General features: G+C 37.8%; 3 protein-coding genes across 3 annotated transcripts; all 3 read left to right on the top strand.

Moving 5' to 3' along the window:
• The first annotated feature begins 357 nt into the window (after positions 1 to 357).
• LOC127765325 (plant-specific TFIIB-related protein 1) lies at positions 358 to 3,050 on the top strand. The gene is made up of 3 exons (XM_052290194.1): positions 358 to 1,109; positions 1,841 to 1,999; positions 2,081 to 3,050. Exons 1-3 carry the CDS (start codon positions 471 to 473, stop codon positions 2,870 to 2,872), a joined length of 1,590 nt encoding a protein of 529 aa, XP_052146154.1. The 5' UTR covers positions 358 to 470; the 3' UTR covers positions 2,873 to 3,050.
• A 615-nt stretch (positions 3,051 to 3,665) lies between these two features.
• Positions 3,666 to 7,142, top strand: LOC127768868 (30S ribosomal protein S10, chloroplastic). The gene is made up of 3 exons (XM_052294522.1): positions 3,666 to 3,936; positions 4,160 to 4,216; positions 6,676 to 7,142. The coding sequence occupies exons 1-3, from the start codon at positions 3,748 to 3,750 to the stop codon at positions 6,985 to 6,987; spliced, it is 558 nt and encodes a 185-aa protein (XP_052150482.1). The 5' UTR covers positions 3,666 to 3,747; the 3' UTR covers positions 6,988 to 7,142.
• LOC127768866 (uncharacterized) lies at positions 4,225 to 6,668 on the top strand. Its single transcript, XM_052294521.1, has one exon. The coding sequence runs from the start codon at positions 5,449 to 5,451 to the stop codon at positions 6,292 to 6,294; it is 846 nt and encodes a 281-aa protein (XP_052150481.1). The 5' UTR covers positions 4,225 to 5,448; the 3' UTR covers positions 6,295 to 6,668.
• Positions 7,143 to 17,530: the final 10,388 nt, after the last annotated feature.

The following is a 17,530-nucleotide window of genomic DNA, read 5'->3' as shown; positions in this document are numbered from 1 at the left end:
CCTGGATTGCAAATATTCCTCTCCAAATATCACAATGCATATAGTTGAGTGATATTTGACTTAATGATGGAGAAGAAAAGGCTTGGGTGTGTTCCTTCGGAGGACATATAGAGAACAAATACATTTTTACTCTCACGTTTCCTAAACTGTCAAGTGTATTTTTTAAAAAAATCTATAAAAAATTTATTATAAAAATAATATTAATTTATTTTTAAGTTTATAAAATCTATACTCAATTAATTATAAGCTAATAACTAATCTCATTTTAAGCATTTTTTTTCTCCTCTCACAAGGCAACCTGGGGAGGCCACATATGCAGTGCAGTTCAGTTCTTCGATAGCCCCCAACCAGTGAAACGGGGTCCTCGGGTCGCCTACTCCGGCTGAACCAACTGCAAGAAAAATCCAGACCTAAAGTCCATCAGTCACCGATACCCAAGGCCGCGCCGCGCCGCCGCCGCCGCCGCCGCCATGTCGCAGCCGACGCAGTGCCCCTACTGCCGCGCCTCCGGCCCGGCGCGCTGCGTCACGACGCAGCCGCCGCTCTCCCGCGCCGTCTCCGAGTGCTCCTCCTGCGCCCGCCTCGTCCTCGAGCGCCACCTCCACACCCACCCCTTCTTCCCCCTCCTCCCCTCGCTCCACCCGCTCCCCCTCGTCACCCCCGACCTCGCCGACGCCGCGCCGTCGCCGTCCCCCTCGGCCGCATCCGCCTCCGGCGACGACGACGACGACGACCCCTTCCTCCCGGCCGGCTTCGTCTCCGCCTTCTCGGCCTTCTCCCTCGAGCGCCACCCCGTCCTCGCCCGCTCCGCGTCCGCCTTCTCCGGCCAACTCGCCGAGCTCGAGCGCGCGCTCGCCGTCGAATCCGCGGCCTCCTCCACGCCGGACCCCGCGGGGCCTATGGTCTCCGTCGACAGCCTCCGCGCCTACGTCCAGATCGTGGACGTCGCCTCCATCCTGAGGCTGGACCGGGACATAGCCGACCACGCCTTCGAGCTCTTCAAGGACTGCTCCTCCGCTACGTGCCTCAGGAACCGCAGCGTCGAGGCGCTTGCCACGGCCGCACTCGTGCAGGCCATCCGCGAGGCGCAGGAGCCCAGGACCTTGCAGGTTTGTGCTCGTGCCCGTGCTCGTGCTCGCGATGTGTTCGTTCAAATGCTCTCGTGCAGAGTGAGTCAGGCCTAGCGGCTTATCTCTATGATTCTCGTCTCCAACTAAGTCGGATTCAGGAATAGCCAGACGATTGTAGTCTCTGAAACGGAGATTTCCCCGCAATGCCATTCGCTTCTTACCTGTTTAGATACTGGGAATTTCGGATCTTAGTTACCAACGATTGTTGTCTAGGAAGTTCTGTTGGATGATATGCTCTGCTCCCACTATGTTGCATTGTGGACTATCCATTAGTCAGTAAATTTGTCAAAGCACTACACTCAAATGATGTCACCTTTTTAGTTGAGCTGTTGATTATGTTACTTTTAACTAGTGGGAAATACAATGGAAATTTTATCTAGCTTGATTCATGATATTGGTTGAACACAATAGAAGATTATATATATATTTTCAGATTAGATTTTCTTTCTTTTGATTACCTTTACTTTATGCGGCCTTTCACTGAAGCTATTGTAGATTAGGATAACTTAACCATGTTGAGAATACCTTTTTAACCTGACAAAACCACTGGTCGTTCTTCATAGGTGAAGAGTTGAATCAAATGTTAAGTCAGCTGTGGACTTTGGTATATGTGATATTAAACTACACAATCTATTGGCCTGTCGTATTGATTTAATGTAATGCTACCTTTATCAATTAACACTGATTAAGCATTGTTTTCTTGTGTCCAGGAAATCTCTACTGCTAGCAATCTTCCCCAGAAAGAAATTGGAAAATACATCAAAATACTTGGTGAATCACTGAAACTGAGCCAACCTCTTAACAGCAACTCAATAGCAGTTCATATGCCTCGGTTTTGCAGCCTACTCCAGCTCAATAAATCTGCTCAGGTATCAAAAGAGCTGAAAACCTGAAATACCATGAAAAAAAACTAAGTTATGCTGTTAACATATCACTTGCCAATTCCGCAGGAACTTGCAGCCCATATTGGTGAGGTTGTTGTTAATAAATGCTTCTGCACACGGAGGAATCCCATAAGCATATCAGCTGCAGCTATCTATCTTGCGTGTCAGCTTGAAGACAAGCGGAAAACTCAGGCAGAGATCTGTAAGGTAACAGGCCTTACAGAGGTTACTCTGCGTAAAGTGTATAAAGAACTGTTGGAGAATTGGGATGATTTGCTACCCCCTAACTATACACCAGCTACACCACCAGAGAAAGCTTTCCCAATGACCACCATTTATTCATCGCGCTCATCGTCTGGTAAAGATCTTTATCAAGATAAGCAGTTAGACAGTGCTAAGCTAAAGAGCTCAGAAGCTGCAGAGCCTGATCACATGGTCATTGTAAAAGAGGAGGAAGACAAGAAAATTGGTCCATTTAGTCGACCGAGTGCAAAAACCGAGACCCATGACTTGAATCAAGCAATTTGGACGCCAAATGTCTCTTCAACACCATTCTCTTCATCACCGAAATTGGATCATGACAAGACGGAAACAAGCGTCCGTGGGATAAACCTTAACGAGGCATCCTGCACAATGGATACTGACAGACCAGACATGCCTGTGAAGTCACCCTTTGCTGAGAGGTGGCTAAATGAATCAAAGGTGATCCCTTCTCCCAGTAGGCAGCCTGCACCATGGCAGCTTAAGCAAGGAGCACCATCAGCTGGGTCCTCGTATCATAGTATGCCGTACGGCCTGGACCTTCTGTCACGTGGAAAAAGAAATACTGGAGATGGTGGTGATAAGGAGGGGAGGTGAATGTTGTGGCTGTACACGTAAATTCACTAGTGACAATGATGGAAAATGTAAGGGGAACTGCTCTGTGAATATAGATGTTTCCTAGTTAAATTTGGCTCCTCTTGCCATCCTGGTGTATCAGTATCATGTCATGTTGAGGTCTGCAAAAATTCTAGTTCAGACTGTGCTTGTGCTCAAATTCTCACTAGTTCCAAAATCAATTAGCATGTGCGTTGATATTGCTTCCATGTTTCGTGCAATGCAGTGTTACACCGGTACAAAAATATTCTGTGGTAAGTATGAAAACTCTGTTTGTCGCATAGAACAATTGAGGGTTTAATCACAATTTAACATCATGGTTGGCACTTGGCACAACAATTGAGTGCTTAGGCTCTGTTTAGATTAGGGACTAAATTTTAGTCTATGTCACATCGGATGTTGGGATACTAATTAGAAGTATTAAATGTAGACTAATGATAAAACATATTATATAACCTTGGACAAATTCACGAGACACATCTATTGAGACTAATTAATCTATGATTAGCCTGTGTGATGCTACGGTGAAAATGTGCTAATTATGGATTAATTAGGCTTAAAAAATTATCTCGTGGATTAGTTCTCATGCAATTAGTTTTGTAAGTAGTCTATGTTTAATACTCCAAATTAGAGGATCTCAATCCAGTATATAAACATCCGATGTGATGTGGACTAAAGTTTAGTTCCTAGAACAAAACACCTCCTTAATCACAATTTAACAAACTCGAGGGGCTAAAACGCAAATTCGCCGAAATCGGATAACATACCACACCACGATAGCGGCGAAGCAGAAGCCTCCCGCACTTGCTGCTCTCCCCTTCCACTCTCATCCCCTTCCCCTCCCACCACCCTTCGCCATGGCCGTCTCCACCTCCGCCTCCTCCACCCTCCCGCTCCTCTCCCTCCATCGCGCCGCGGGGAACCCCAACCCGGCCGCACTCTCCTTCCCGCCTCCCCTCCGCGCGCCCCCGCTCCGCTCCCGCGCCGCCGCTGCCGCGGCCTCCGCCGCAGCACCGCCCGCCGAGACCATCCCCGACATGCCCGAGGTACGTGGGCTACCCAGCCCCGCTACCTATGCTTAGCATATCTTTTTTCCATCATTTCAGACTGTTTGTGTTCCTACTGGAGGAGGAGACTGTCAGTTAGTTTTATATGTGTAGGCCAAATTAGTACCCCATTCGTGAGGTGTAATTGTGTAAGCCTGTAATAAGGAATTAGTGCAGTGTAGTGCACATCTGTTCGCTAACTGTGCTGTGCTTATGCTTTCAGGAGACGGAGGGGACGGGGATTCCGATGCCGTCGTCGATTGGGGATGATGGGGAGCAGGTACCTTATCCTAGAGCTAACGTTATTAAAACGTCTAATGCTTTATTTTAGTAATGTCATTGATGCGAGCACTTCGAGAATTTTTCGTCCTTACCATCTAGATTCTATTCCTTAGTTCTAATTGAATGACGTGCAATCCTTAATTCTGTTCCATAGCGATTACTGAGTACGTTGTATGTCAATGTGGTTCTCAGTAAGTGAGTTGTGGCATTATGTGAAGTAAAGTTTTTCAGTCTTAATGGCTTTACTGTTGGCACAAACGGGTTACTTTGTCTTTGTGATTTGGATTTGGATACTAGAACTCCTTCCATGGATGCCACCGTAGATTGTATAATGCCTTTAACCCTAATGTTTATGAGTTAATGTGTTATTATGCATGAGGTGACATGAAACAGGGTGCCATATATCCTTGATTTTTTTAACGGAAGTGGGGATAATAACCAAGTCACACACATCAAATGCTGTTTGTTTGGAGGTCGATGGTGGTCATGATTTCCATGCTCAGCTTAATGCTAGAGTTCTTCCTGGATGAAATGGTCTAACCACTTGTATTTCCCTGTATTACTCCAATGTTTCCTGATCATTCATGTTTTGTTCCTCCTTGGAATTGGTATACATCACCAAAGGCACTTTTGGTGTTAGTAGAAAAAAGATGAGCCCATTTGTCTATGCTAATTTAAAGATGATATGAAATTGCCTTATCATCTCTCTCCGTTCTGTCGATAGCTTTATCCTCTCACTCTTGCGAGTTTCTCCATATCAATTATCCATTGAATTCTATATAACCATTCTCAACCATTTTTCTGTTGCTCTGATTATCTTCTATTTTGTATGTTATACATTTTGTTATTCCATGTTTAGTGCATACATGTATTGTTGGTAGTGTTCTACTCCAATATGCAAGAGGCACCATTTCTTCTATTAGCTTCTGTTGCATGTTGGTTCGAAGGAATGAATCTGACTTTTTGGTTGTCTAGTGAAAGATAGTCGTCACTAAAGCTGGCAAATCCTTTTATGTAAAACCGTGCCTGCTGCATGTTTGATGCCGTCCTTGGAACCACCCCTAGCCCTAGGTGTGTCCTAGACTCCTAGCTGCTGGAGATTTTTTGGCCTGTTTTTTCCTTTTTTACCTTAGACTATTAGCATGTGTTAGTGGCTACTGGTTACTCCCTATCATCTCTGTTTCTTGCTTCACGTCTTCCATGTGTTAAGCATGTCCATCGTGCATATGTATGCAGTTACTTTTTGGTGCTACTGCTGGAAAAGAAATTGTTACAAGGCCTTGTTCACAATTGCACTCCTCGTTAAGTGATTCCTCCAATGTATCACAAGAGAAAATAGTGATAACAAACAGATATGGAGAGAAAATCGTTGGTCTTTTGCATGAAGCTGGATCTAACGATATTGTAGTTTTGTGCCATGGATTTAGGTCATCAAAGGAAAGTAGAACCATACTATGTCTCAGTGATGCACTAACTTCAGAAAATATTAGCGTATTTCGTTTTGATTTCACTGGCAATGGAGAAAGTGAAGGCACATTCCAGTATGGCAACTATTACAAAGAGGTGGATGATTTGCGTGATGTAATTCTACATTTCAAGAAACACAAGCGTGACACCCGCGGTATTGCTGGCCACAGTAAAGGAGGAAATGTGGTCATCCTGTATTCATCCATTCATCGAGATGTAGCTAGTATTATTAACATGTCTGGAAGATTTGATCTAAGACGTGGAATTGCTGATCGTCTTGGAAGTGATTATATGGAAAAGATAAACCGGTATGGGTTCATTGATGTGGGAGTGAAAACAGGACGTTCCATCTACCGTGTAACCAAAGAAAGTCTGATGGATCGCCTTAAGATAGATATGAAGAGTGCATGCATGTCTATTGATCCTAAATGCAGGGTTCTGACAATTCATGGTTCTGATGATGATATTGTGCCATCAGAGGATGCCCTAGAATTTGACAAATATATAAGCAATCATGAATTGAGTATTATTGAAGGAGCTGATCATAGATATTCATTGCATCACCTTGAGTTGGCTACCATTGTACTGAAATTTATTAAGTATGAGTGAGAGAAGATTGTTAAAATAAATGTAACCATGGCATTATATGTTTTATTTCAATAACCTTATTATGGTTATTCACTGATTCATTTCACTGTTTATCTTTTGTTTTTCCAAATTCTACAGAATTTAGGAAAATATTTCTACTTGAGTGTGTACTGCTTCCCACATTGTACTCAAGCTAACTCTGACAATGGTAGTGAATATGCTAAGCGTACATGAAATTTAAAGCTTTTTTTCCCATCGACAACTTCCTAACTGTATTTCCTGTAATCCTACCGCCAATTGCATTATTCCATGTTTTGCTTCAGTGTTTCTTCCGTTTACCTGTGGAAGTTGCTATTTTCTGGAACACTAATGCCATTTAGGGTCAATGTTTTCTGTTTTCAGTTGGCACCCAAGCAGAAGATCAGAATTAAGCTGAGGTCTTACTGGGTACCATTGATCGAGGACTCCTGTAAGAAGATCATTGAAGCTGCAAAAACAACAAATGCAAAGACGATGGGTCCAGTTCCTCTGCCAACCAAGCGAAGAGTATATTGTGTGCTCAATTCTCCTCACGTGCACAAAGATTCAAGGTTCCATTTTGAGATCAGAACGCACCAAAGATTGATTGATATCATGTACCCGACTGCACAAACAATAGATTCCTTGATGCAGCTCCAGCTCCCTGCCGGGGTAGATGTTGAGGTTAAGCTATGATTTCATGATTCACGTGGAGCTGGAGTTTTAAAATTTGCTGGTGTAATGTAATGCTCTTTTCTGATCATTTTGCTATCCGAGACTTGAACAAATGTAGAGCAACAGGGAAAAAAGTTCGTATATGAAGTATTGAATGAGAATGTCACTTTATGTTATGTCAGTGTTTCTGGTTATACGTACTGCAAGTTATTTGTGGGAGCAAACTATATGCATGATTATAGTGTTGAAATAGTACGATCCTGCAAATGGCCTACTAATTCGGTTTGAAATTCAACTTCTATATCTGGACCTCCAAAATTTGTATGACCATAGAGTTGAAACTTTATTCGTCATGGCTGCTGCACTGACTTCTGGGCTGATTCAGAAAGCTGACAAAGCTTAACTGTTTTTTTTCTTCTAAAATGATCGCCTTTCTATTTAAGAGTCTTATTTATTGGGGACGTTGATCGATCAATTAAACTGCTAGTTACTGATGACCTGCCAGGAGGGAAAACAACCGTAATAAGTAGTCACTAGGGTAGGCACATCTTAATACACTTTCTGAGATTGAGTTTCCTCTCCACAATCTTATGCCATGTTTGGAATGGGTGAATTTTCTAGAAGTCCTGTGCAGCAACTCATTCCAAATTATTGGTTTCAAAGGAACTCTGGTAGAAATTGGAAGGAGTATTAGCTAAGCAAGAAAACAAACAGACTAGTTAGCTGCAGATTCCAAACTTTAATCAGATCGGGAGGGTATGATGTCTAGCCTAAAATCACACAAATTTAAAGCCTGTATGGGAAACAGTACTAAATAAGCTTCGTCTTATAGACACTAAAAGCATAAACTTTATCGCATCCACAAAGGTCAGGTAAAGTATGGATTCCAAGAATCGTATAGTGGAATTCAACCAACCACTCTTTAATTTCTGAGAAAAAAAAACATGAAACCGATCGTCTTGGCACTAGCTACCAATCATGATGCACGATATTTAAAGATATCTGTGTCAACCAAATATTCTTCCTGGTAGGGGAAAATGGAAGAGAGTTGGTCCTTAGCAGCCTGCAGCCTGCAGGCTGCAGCCCCATTCGCAGATGTTCTTCAGTGCCATCGTTTTTCCCTTTCACTCCATATCGAAAACGACCAAACATGGTCAAAGGCTCAAAGCAGCCGCTGATCGACAAGCCAAGTCCATAATTTATTTTCAGTGATGATCTTGCCTGCCTGCTTCAGTTGAAAATTTGGCTGCTAATCGCTACAGGAAATAGATGCTTCCTTTGATTGACACTTTTAAAGCATTCATCATGACACTGATCCTGAAATGCAGAACCGCCAACAATGAATGTCACCATCAGGTCACTGAAGTGAATATACGTACGCTATACCATTTCACATCGAGATCGGCAAGCAAAGTTCGCAATACAACATGCTAGAAAAAAGTATTCTACCATTTCTATTAGTGGCAATTATTGCGTGCTGGATAAGATCAATCGCTGATAACAACATAATATCCTGTTCACTGACAAATCTCTCTCAGAGCAGCACAGAATAATTTCCACCATATGCAGGCAAAAATCATCGGTCACTCTGCAACAACCTTACTGTTTTCGACAGAGATAGCTCCTATCTGTAGCAGAAAAGAAAACCTCAAAAAAGAAGCATCTGATCACCAACATGATAGTAACTTTTGTGGTTGCGATTCGCGAATGCGAATATTCAGTGTTCATTTGATCAGCTCCTTGTTCCCGTTGCGTGTTGCGAATTTCAATGGCTCTTTTGGGACCTTCCCTTCGGAATTTCACCCATATCCTCTTTGTTAAAAAAGAAGGCTAGCCTTTTTCGATTTCGAGTGCAGTGGCTGTATCTGTAGCATAGCAGCTACTACGTTTGACCCTAGCTACCATCGGCTTTGCTTTCACTGCTGTGTCACTTGGTACGTTGGCGCCAATAATCGCGGGGCTGGATCGCTTGTATCCAAGCAATTCTGGGGCCCTGGTTCTATGAATCCAGATTGTTATGTTGGTAGGCTGATATTTTGGGATAATGGAATTCGTTTTATCCTCTTTTTTTTTGGAAGAAAGTTATAACCAATTATTATAGGTGGTAGGTTGAACGAGTGCAAATTACTAAAACAAACTACTTAAAACACCAGCCTAAAGACATAAGTAATATCTATTGCTAAACCTCTATCTATGATTGACGGAAATTTATGTAACCGATGTTTCTGCGCAATGGCTTGCAAGTCACATGTAGTTCATGTGTTCCTCAAACTAGGGAAACAAAATATCTAAAACCAACTGCCAATTGTTGTGCCGATCAAATTTTATAAGCATCACACTATTTGTGACTGATATCGAACTGAAATGTAAAATAATATCAGAGCTTAACTTAGCTGTAAATCAGCCATTGGCCCAAATTTTACCCAACGAAACCATTTTTTTTTAATAAAAAGCAATTGGATGGCTCATATAGTGATATGCGTGGGAATTGTGGCAGATGGCAACATGATCTCAAACAGATTTGAAAAAAAAAAACATTGGTGATCTCAAATGGATAAACAAAATAATATGTATGCTATCTGTTCTAAAATAAAATATAAATACTTTCAGATTGTTTAGTAAATATTAAGAATAAGGGAACATATATTTTCAGTCACGCCATTGGTAAAATATTGAATTGTTTAGATTGCTTTCCCAAGCTTATGATTGATTGAAAGCTCGGATTTTTGTGCATTACAAGCACCATGTCATATAAAATCATATATTTTGAACGGAAAGACTATGTTAGTTTCACTCGCCATTTTTCTAATTCTGTAATTCTTTTTAGTTTAGCTGACATTGGTTGTGTGTATGATTAGTCAAAGGAGATGCTAAAATTTATACCTATCTATCTATTATATTATTAAAACAGCTTTGAAAGGATACACAACGTTTACCGTGGGAGCTAGAAATTCTCACATCAATCGGAGAAAAAGAAAAAAAAAGGACAGTCCAAGTAGAAGTACAATCTAAAAATAGCTGAAATTCAGAATAAAAAATAAGCAATATTGAGAGAAGTTTCCATATAAGAACCCAATACGAGATTAATCAAAATTCGAAATAAAAATAAAATAAAATCTAAAATTAGAAAAGGAAAGGATAGTCCAAATAGAAATACAATTTAAAAATAAGAGAAATTCATAATTAAAAATAAGCAATATTGAAAGAAGTTTCCATATAAGAACCCAAAATGAGATTAATCAACATTCGAAATAAAAATAAAATAAAATCCAAAATTAGAAAAGGAAATGAGAGTCCAAGTAGGAATATAATTTAAAAATAGCTGAAATTCGAAATTAGAAATAAGGAATATTAAAATAAGAGTCCATATAAGAACCCAATACGAGGTTAATTAAAATTCGGAATAAAAATAAATAAATCTGAAATTAGCAAAAGAAAATAAAAGAAAAGTTCAAGTAGGAACACAATTTAAAATTAGTTGAAATTCGGAATTAAAAATAAGCAATATTGAAAGAAGAATCCATATAAGAACCCAATACGAGATTAATTAAATTTTAAAATTAAAACTAAAATAATATCTAAAATTAGAAAAATTAAAAGAGAGTTCAAGTAGGAATACAATTTTGAAACAACTGAAATTGAAAATAAAAACATTAAAAGAACACAATACGATATTAACTATTTTTTTAAAAAAAATCTGAAATTAGAAAAATAAAAATAAGATTTCAATTAGGAATGCAATTTATAAATAACTAAAATTTGTGACACATGACGAGATAAATTAAGTAGCAGGCCTATAAAGGAGTAGAGTAGTGACGGTTCATACGACATATAAAAATTGTTAATAAAACACCAAATAGAATCCTAATGACAATTAAAAGGAGGGACGTCAGGCAGGCCGTGAAGCAAACGAGTAAGGCAGTTCTCGGGACTTCTAGAAAGTTAAAAAAATAAACCCCATTGATAATCATATTCGATTTTTAAAATCTCAATGACAATAAAAAGGAGAAGCAGCGGGCGGGGTGTATAAGAGTATAGTTGTAGAGTCACCGACGGTTGACGAGACTTCTAGAAAATAAAAAATGAATTCCAACGTTAGTTATGTTCGATTTTTAGAATCACAATGACAATAAAGAGTAGGCGGCGGCCGGGTTGTAGAGGGGCATAGTGGCATCGTTTGCTGGGACTTCTAAAAATTATAAAAATAACACTAAAGGTCCAATTTTTAAAGGTTCGAAACTTCCAAAAAGTAAAAAAAAACAATGATAAACATGTTCGATTTTAAAATCTCAATGACAATAAAGAAGGGAGGCAGTGGGCGCGCTGTAGAGGAGTACAATGGTAAAGCCGCTGACGGTTTGGCGGGACTTTTAGAAAGTAAAAATGAACCCAAACAATAATTATGTTTGATTTTTAAAATCTCAATGAAAATAAAGAGAAGAGACAGTGGACGGGTCATAGAGGAGTATAATGGCAACGTTTGACGAGACATCTAGAAATTATAAAAATGAAACCCAACGTGACAATAAACTCTAAGAACTATAAAATCCAATTTTTAAATGTTCCAAGAAGAATGAATAGAAATAGTGGTAGATCGAGCAAGCAAATAAAGAAGAAGATGACATAAAAGGTAGCAACTGGTGTGACTTTTAAAAACTATATAATTAGAAGCACGAGGATGATAAAGTTTGGTCTTTCAAAGTCTTAAGACAATGAAATAGCTATTTAATAAATTTTAAGTAAAATCATACTAAAAAAATATATAATTTTGTTAGGGTGCTAGCCGCGCAATTGCGCGGGCCACCCAGCTAGTTTAGATAAAAACAGAACTACATCTGCTAATAAAGGCGATACCGGATAAAACGATAGCGAGACGTAACCTCCAAGTGTCTTCCATGAATTGTCATGAAGAAAAATATCAAATTTAGCATGAGACATGATCTCCATTGGTTGATCTAATAAGCCAAAACAAAAGCTAAAATTTAAATTTTCGAACTTGATTTTGAAGATAATTTTTAAGTTATTTTAAAATAATTGCCTTTTTAGCATCTATCTATTATATTATTAAGACAGCTCGAAAAGAAGGCACCACGTTCGCTGTGGAGGCTAGAAATTCCCACATTAATCGGAGAAAAAGAAAAGAAGAGTCCAAGTAGAAATACAGTTTAAAAATAGCTGAAATTCGGAATTAAAAATAAGCAATATGGAAATAAGAGTCCATATAAGAACCCAATACAAGATTAATCAAAATTTGGAATAAAAATAAAATAAAATACAAAATTAGAAAAGGAAAAGAGAGTCCAAGTAGGAATACAATTTAAAAATAACTGAAATACGGAATTAAAAATAAGGAATATTAAGATAACAGTCCATATAAGAACCCAATACGAGATTAATTAATATTCGGAATAAAAATTAAAATAAAATCTGAAATTAGTAAAAAGAAAAGAAGAGTTCAACTATGAATACAATTTAAAATTAACTGAAATTCGGAATTAAAAATAAGCAATATTGAAAGAAGGATCCATATAAGAACCTAATACGAGATTAATTAAAATTTAGAATAAAAATAAAATAATAATATACAAAATTAGAAAAATCAAAAGAGAGAGTTCAAGTAGGAATACAATTTTGAAACAACTAAAATTCAAAAATTAAAAAATTAAAAGAACACTATATGGTGTTAATTAAATTTTTTTAAAAATAAATTCTGAAATTAGAAAAATAAAAAAGATTTTAATTAGGAATACAACTTATAAATAACTAAATTGGTGATAAAAAACAAAAGACTATTGAAAGAAAAGACCATCTAAAACACATGACGAGATAAATTAAGTAGCAGGCCTATAAAGGAGTAGAGTGATGGTGGTTGATACAACATATAAAACTGTTAATAAAACACCAAATAAAATTCTAATGACGATTAAAAGGAGGGATAACATGCAGGCCATGAAGCAAACAAGCAAGCCGGTTGCCGGGACTTCTAGAAAGTAAAAAAAATCAACCCCATTAATAATCATATTTGATTTTTAAAATCTCAATGACAATAAAAAGGAGAAGCAGCGGGCGGGATGTATAGGAATATAGTTGCAGAGCCGTCAACGGTTGGCGGGACTTCTATAAAATAAAAAAAATTCCAACAATAGTTATGTTTGATTTTTAGAGTCCCAGCGGATGGGCCGTAGAGGAATATAGTGGCATCATTTGACGGGACTTCTAAAAATCATAAAGAATGAAACCCAACAAGACAATAAGCTCTAAAAACTTCAAAGTCCAATTTTTAAAGGTTCGGAACTTCTAAAAAGTAAAAAAAAAAGAGCCCCAATGATAATCATGTTCGATTTTAAAATCTCAATGACAATAAAGAAGGGAGGCAGCAGGCGAGCCATAAAGGAGTACAGTGGCAAAGCCGCTGACAGTTTGGTGGGACTTCTAGAAAGTAAAAAATGAACCCGAACGATAATTATATTTGATTTCTAAAATCCCAATGACAATAAAGAGAAAAGACAATGGACGGGCTATAGAGGAGTATAATGTTAGCGTTTGACGGGGCTTCTAGAAATTATAAAAATGAAACCCAACGAGACAATAAACTCTAAAAACTATAAGATCCAATTTTTATAGGTTTCAAGGAGAATAAATAGAAACAGTGGTGGATCGATCAAGCAAATAAATAAGGATATGACAAAAGTAAGGGGTAGCAGCTGGTGTGACTTTTAAAAACTATATAATTAGAAATATGGGGATGATAAAGTTTGGTCTTTCAAAGTCTTAAGACAACGAGATAGCTATTTAATAAATTTTAAGTAAAATTATATTGAAAAATATATGATTTTGTTTGGGTGCTAGCCGCGCAATTGCGCGGGCCACCCAGCTAGTTATATTATTAAAACAGCTTTGAAAGGAGGCAAGTTCAAGTGCCATTGATTTGGTTTTGATAATTAATAACAAATCCAATTATGTGAGACTAATGTTTTTATAAGCATTTCTTTGCCTAGTCTCATGTGGATATGAAAGTGGAGTGTTGGTGGACCTAAATCACAAGGATGAAATGCATGGAGATCAAGCTATATGTATCACTCTTTCTCTTCATGTACATATTGATATGTTCGTATATAATATTTCCACGTGATTGGCATATGCATGTGAGACTAATGTTTTGTTTGAGTATTATCTCTTATTTAGTCTATTTACATTGAGAACTTGGAGATGATGAAGGTATGTTTTTATTTTAATATCTATATTTGAGAAATGCCTTCTATTCTTGTATAGGATAAGCTCTCAATGTTTAATATCTTGTTATGCATACTCTTGCTTCACACAAATATTTTGTATGCATACATTTAGGGGGAGCAAATCCTATACTTTAGTTATGCATGTAATCGATCCAAGTTATTCACCTTCATTTAATTGGGATCTTTACATTTGAATATATATTTGAGTATATGACACTTGTGGTGTTGATTAATACTCATCATGTATTCATATCCTTTTATACATGCGATCGGTTGGTCAACATGTGGAGGTTGACAACCGGATCATTGGGACTAATAATTTTATTGAGTTGAATGAAAGAAATAGGTCCCAAGGATTACAAAGGTGTTGATGCTCAAGTGATATCATTACACCTAACAATACCAAGAATGACAAAGTGAAGATATTGAAGATGTGTGATACGAAGTGGCTATTATGGCAAGACGGTGAAGGGCAAGCGATGTTCGGTCGCGATGGACCATGCGGCGGTGAAGAGCAAGCAAGGGGCTTGGTGCCGAAGAACCAAATCCGGTGCTGAAGGGCGAGTGACGGCTTTGTCATGATGGACCGTGCGAGACCATTTGAAGCTACAAGTAACCGCATCAATCATTTGAAGAATATATGGTGAAACGGTATCGGCATTGGCGTCCCTCAAGACAACAAAAGAAAGATGAAAAAAAGGCATTCTTAATGGTATAATTATCTTCTTATTTACATTTGAGTTTAGGAATGCCGTACTATTAAGAGGGATGCAACGTCGAGGTGTTTGTGTATGACTCAGTGCTCAAAGTGACCTATCATAGTGCTACCTTTAGAGAAACCCAAGCTTTAACCTATCCTTTGAGTGGTTTTGACCTTATTTTTGGTTGAGTTGGGTAGTCCACTGAGTGAGCTTTCCATAGAGTCCAAGTTAATCAAAAACGGACTCCCGAGCGAAAAGTTATAGTCGTTTTACTCTGTGCTTTTCGGAAAGTCCGAAAAATTACCGGAAACTCCGAAAATTTTCGGACATTCCGAAAATGGCTGCGAATCTGAGATTTGCTTCTGTAAGTTTTCGGACTTGTCCGAAAATGCTTTTCGGAAACTCCGAAAATTACAGTCTTGGCCTCCAACGGCTAGTTTTTGAGGGGCTCGGGTATATAAACTCCTCCACCCCTCCTTTGAGTGGCTGCTGCTCTTGGGGAGTATTAGACACATCCAAAGCCAAATAGCCATCCCCATTTCCCTACCTTTGTGGTGCCTCTTTGTGAGGGGGATTTGAGAAGGGGAGAGAGTTGGATTGAGAGAGTGAAGAGTTGAGAGCTAGTGAGCTTCACTCCATCCTTTGTGTTGCCTCTTTGTGAGAGGGATTTGAGAAGGGGAAAGAGTTGGATTGAGTGATTGAGAAGTTGAGAGCTAGTAAGCTTCACTCCATACTTTGAGCACTCGAGTTCATAGCAAGCAAATCTTCGATTGTGTTTGTTACTCTTGGGGACTAAGGTCTCCTAGACGGCTAGGCATCGCCGATGAGCACCCAAGGTTGTGGTGTGCCACGGAAAGTTTGTGAAGGCTTCGATTTCGCCTACGCAAGGGAAGAAATCAAGAGTGAAACCGAGGAGTGCATTTGTGCAACCTCGTGAGGAAAGGGTTGAAATAGACTCGGCCCTTGTGGCTCCTCAACGAAGACGTAGGATCTGTAGATCCGAACTTCGGGAAACAAATCACGTGTCTCCTCTCTTGGTTTGCCCATTTGTGCATTCTCTCATATTGTGCTTGAGCTTGTTTTTACCCGATCTACTTGCATGCTTAATTAATTTAGTTGGTGACCTTATATCTTGTTTAGATACCTTATTTGTCTCCTTTTGATTCATATACATTTTGTTTATTTGAGCTACAAGTTCATAGCTAGTGTTTTCTTCCATTATCCGCCGAACTTTTTGGTTGAGACCGGAACTTCCAATCTCATATCGGAAGTTCCTATTTGAACCGAAAGTTCTCATCATTCTAATATGCTAAGAAGTTCTGATAATTTTTAGGAACACCTATTCACCCCCCCCCCCCCTCTAGGTGACATTAAGGTCCTTTTAGGCACCACGTTCGCTGTGGGGGCTAGAAATTCCTACATTAATCGGAGAAAAAGAAAAAAAGAGTCTAAGTAGAAATACAATTTAAAAATACCTTAAATTCGGAATTAAAAATAAGCATATTGAAAGAAGTTTCCATATAAGAATATGATACGAGATTAATCAAAATTTGAAATAAAATAAAAAAATAAAATCTAAAATTAGAAAAAGGAAAGGAGAGTCCAAGTAGAAATATAATTTAAAAATAACTGAAATTCGGAATTAAAAATAAGCATATTGAAAGAAGTTTCCATATAAGAACCCAACACGAGATTAATCAAAATTCGAAATAAAAATAAAATAAAATCCAAAATTAGAAAAGGAAAGGAGAGTCCAAGTAGAAATACAATTTAAAAATAGCTGAAATTCGGAATTAAAAATAAGCAATATTGAAAGAAGTTTCCATATATATAAGAACACAATACGAGATTAATTAAAAGTCGAAATAAAAATAAAAAATAAAAATCTAAAATTAGAAAAGTAAAATGAGAGTCCAAGTAGGAATACAATTTTAAAATAGTTGAAATTCGGAATTAAAAATAAGGAATATTAAAAGAAGAACCCAATACGAGATTAATTAAAACTCAGAATAAAAATAAATAAATCCGAAATTAGCAAAAGAAAATAAAAATAGTTCAAGTAGAAATACAATTTAAAATTAGCTGAAATTCGGAATTAAAAATAAGCAATATTGAAAGAAGAATCCATATAATAACACAATACGAGATTAATTGAAATTTAGAATAAAAAATAAAATAATATCTAAAATTAGAAAAAATAAAAGAGAGTTCAAGTAGGAATACAATTTTAAAATAACTAAAATTGAAAATAAAAAATAAAAACATTAAAAGAACAGAATACGGTATTAACTAACTTTTTAAAAAAAATTCTGAAATTAGAAAAAGAAAAATAAGATTTCAATTAGGAATACAATTTATAAATAACTAAAAATTGTGATACAAATAAAGATTATTGAAAGAGAAGACAACCATCTAAAACACATGATGAGATAAATTAAGTAACATGCTTATAAAGAAGTAGAGTGGTGACGGTTGATACGACATATAAAAATTATTAATAAAACACCAAATAGAATCCTAATGACGATTCAAAGGAGGGAAGTCAGGCAGGCCGTGAAGCGAACGAGTAAGGCGGTTATCGGAACTTCTAGAAAGTAAAAAATAAATAAACCCTATTGATAATCATAT

Source organism: Oryza glaberrima, chromosome 3 (assembly GCF_000147395.1).
Source record: "Oryza glaberrima chromosome 3, OglaRS2, whole genome shotgun sequence".
Classification (NCBI taxonomy): domain Eukaryota; kingdom Viridiplantae; phylum Streptophyta; class Magnoliopsida; order Poales; family Poaceae; genus Oryza; species Oryza glaberrima.
This window is presented reverse-complemented; position numbering and strand designations above follow the sequence as displayed.

Coding starts and splice junctions, on each gene's coding strand:
- LOC127768868 (XM_052294522.1), top strand. CDS start 3,748: ATGGCCGTCTCCACCTCCGCCTCCTCCACCCTCCCGCTCCTCTCCCTC. Junction 3,937..4,159: donor CCATCCCCGACATGCCCGAG/GTACGTGGGCTA, acceptor TTATGCTTTCAG/GAGACGGAGGGGACGGGGAT. Junction 4,217..6,675: donor TTGGGGATGATGGGGAGCAG/GTACCTTATCCT, acceptor TTCTGTTTTCAG/TTGGCACCCAAGCAGAAGAT.
- LOC127768866 (XM_052294521.1), top strand. CDS start 5,449: ATGCAGTTACTTTTTGGTGCTACTGCTGGAAAAGAAATTGTTACAAGG.
- LOC127765325 (XM_052290194.1), top strand. CDS start 471: ATGTCGCAGCCGACGCAGTGCCCCTACTGCCGCGCCTCCGGCCCGGCG. Junction 1,110..1,840: donor AGGAGCCCAGGACCTTGCAG/GTTTGTGCTCGT, acceptor TCTTGTGTCCAG/GAAATCTCTACTGCTAGCAA. Junction 2,000..2,080: donor AGCTCAATAAATCTGCTCAG/GTATCAAAAGAG, acceptor CCAATTCCGCAG/GAACTTGCAGCCCATATTGG.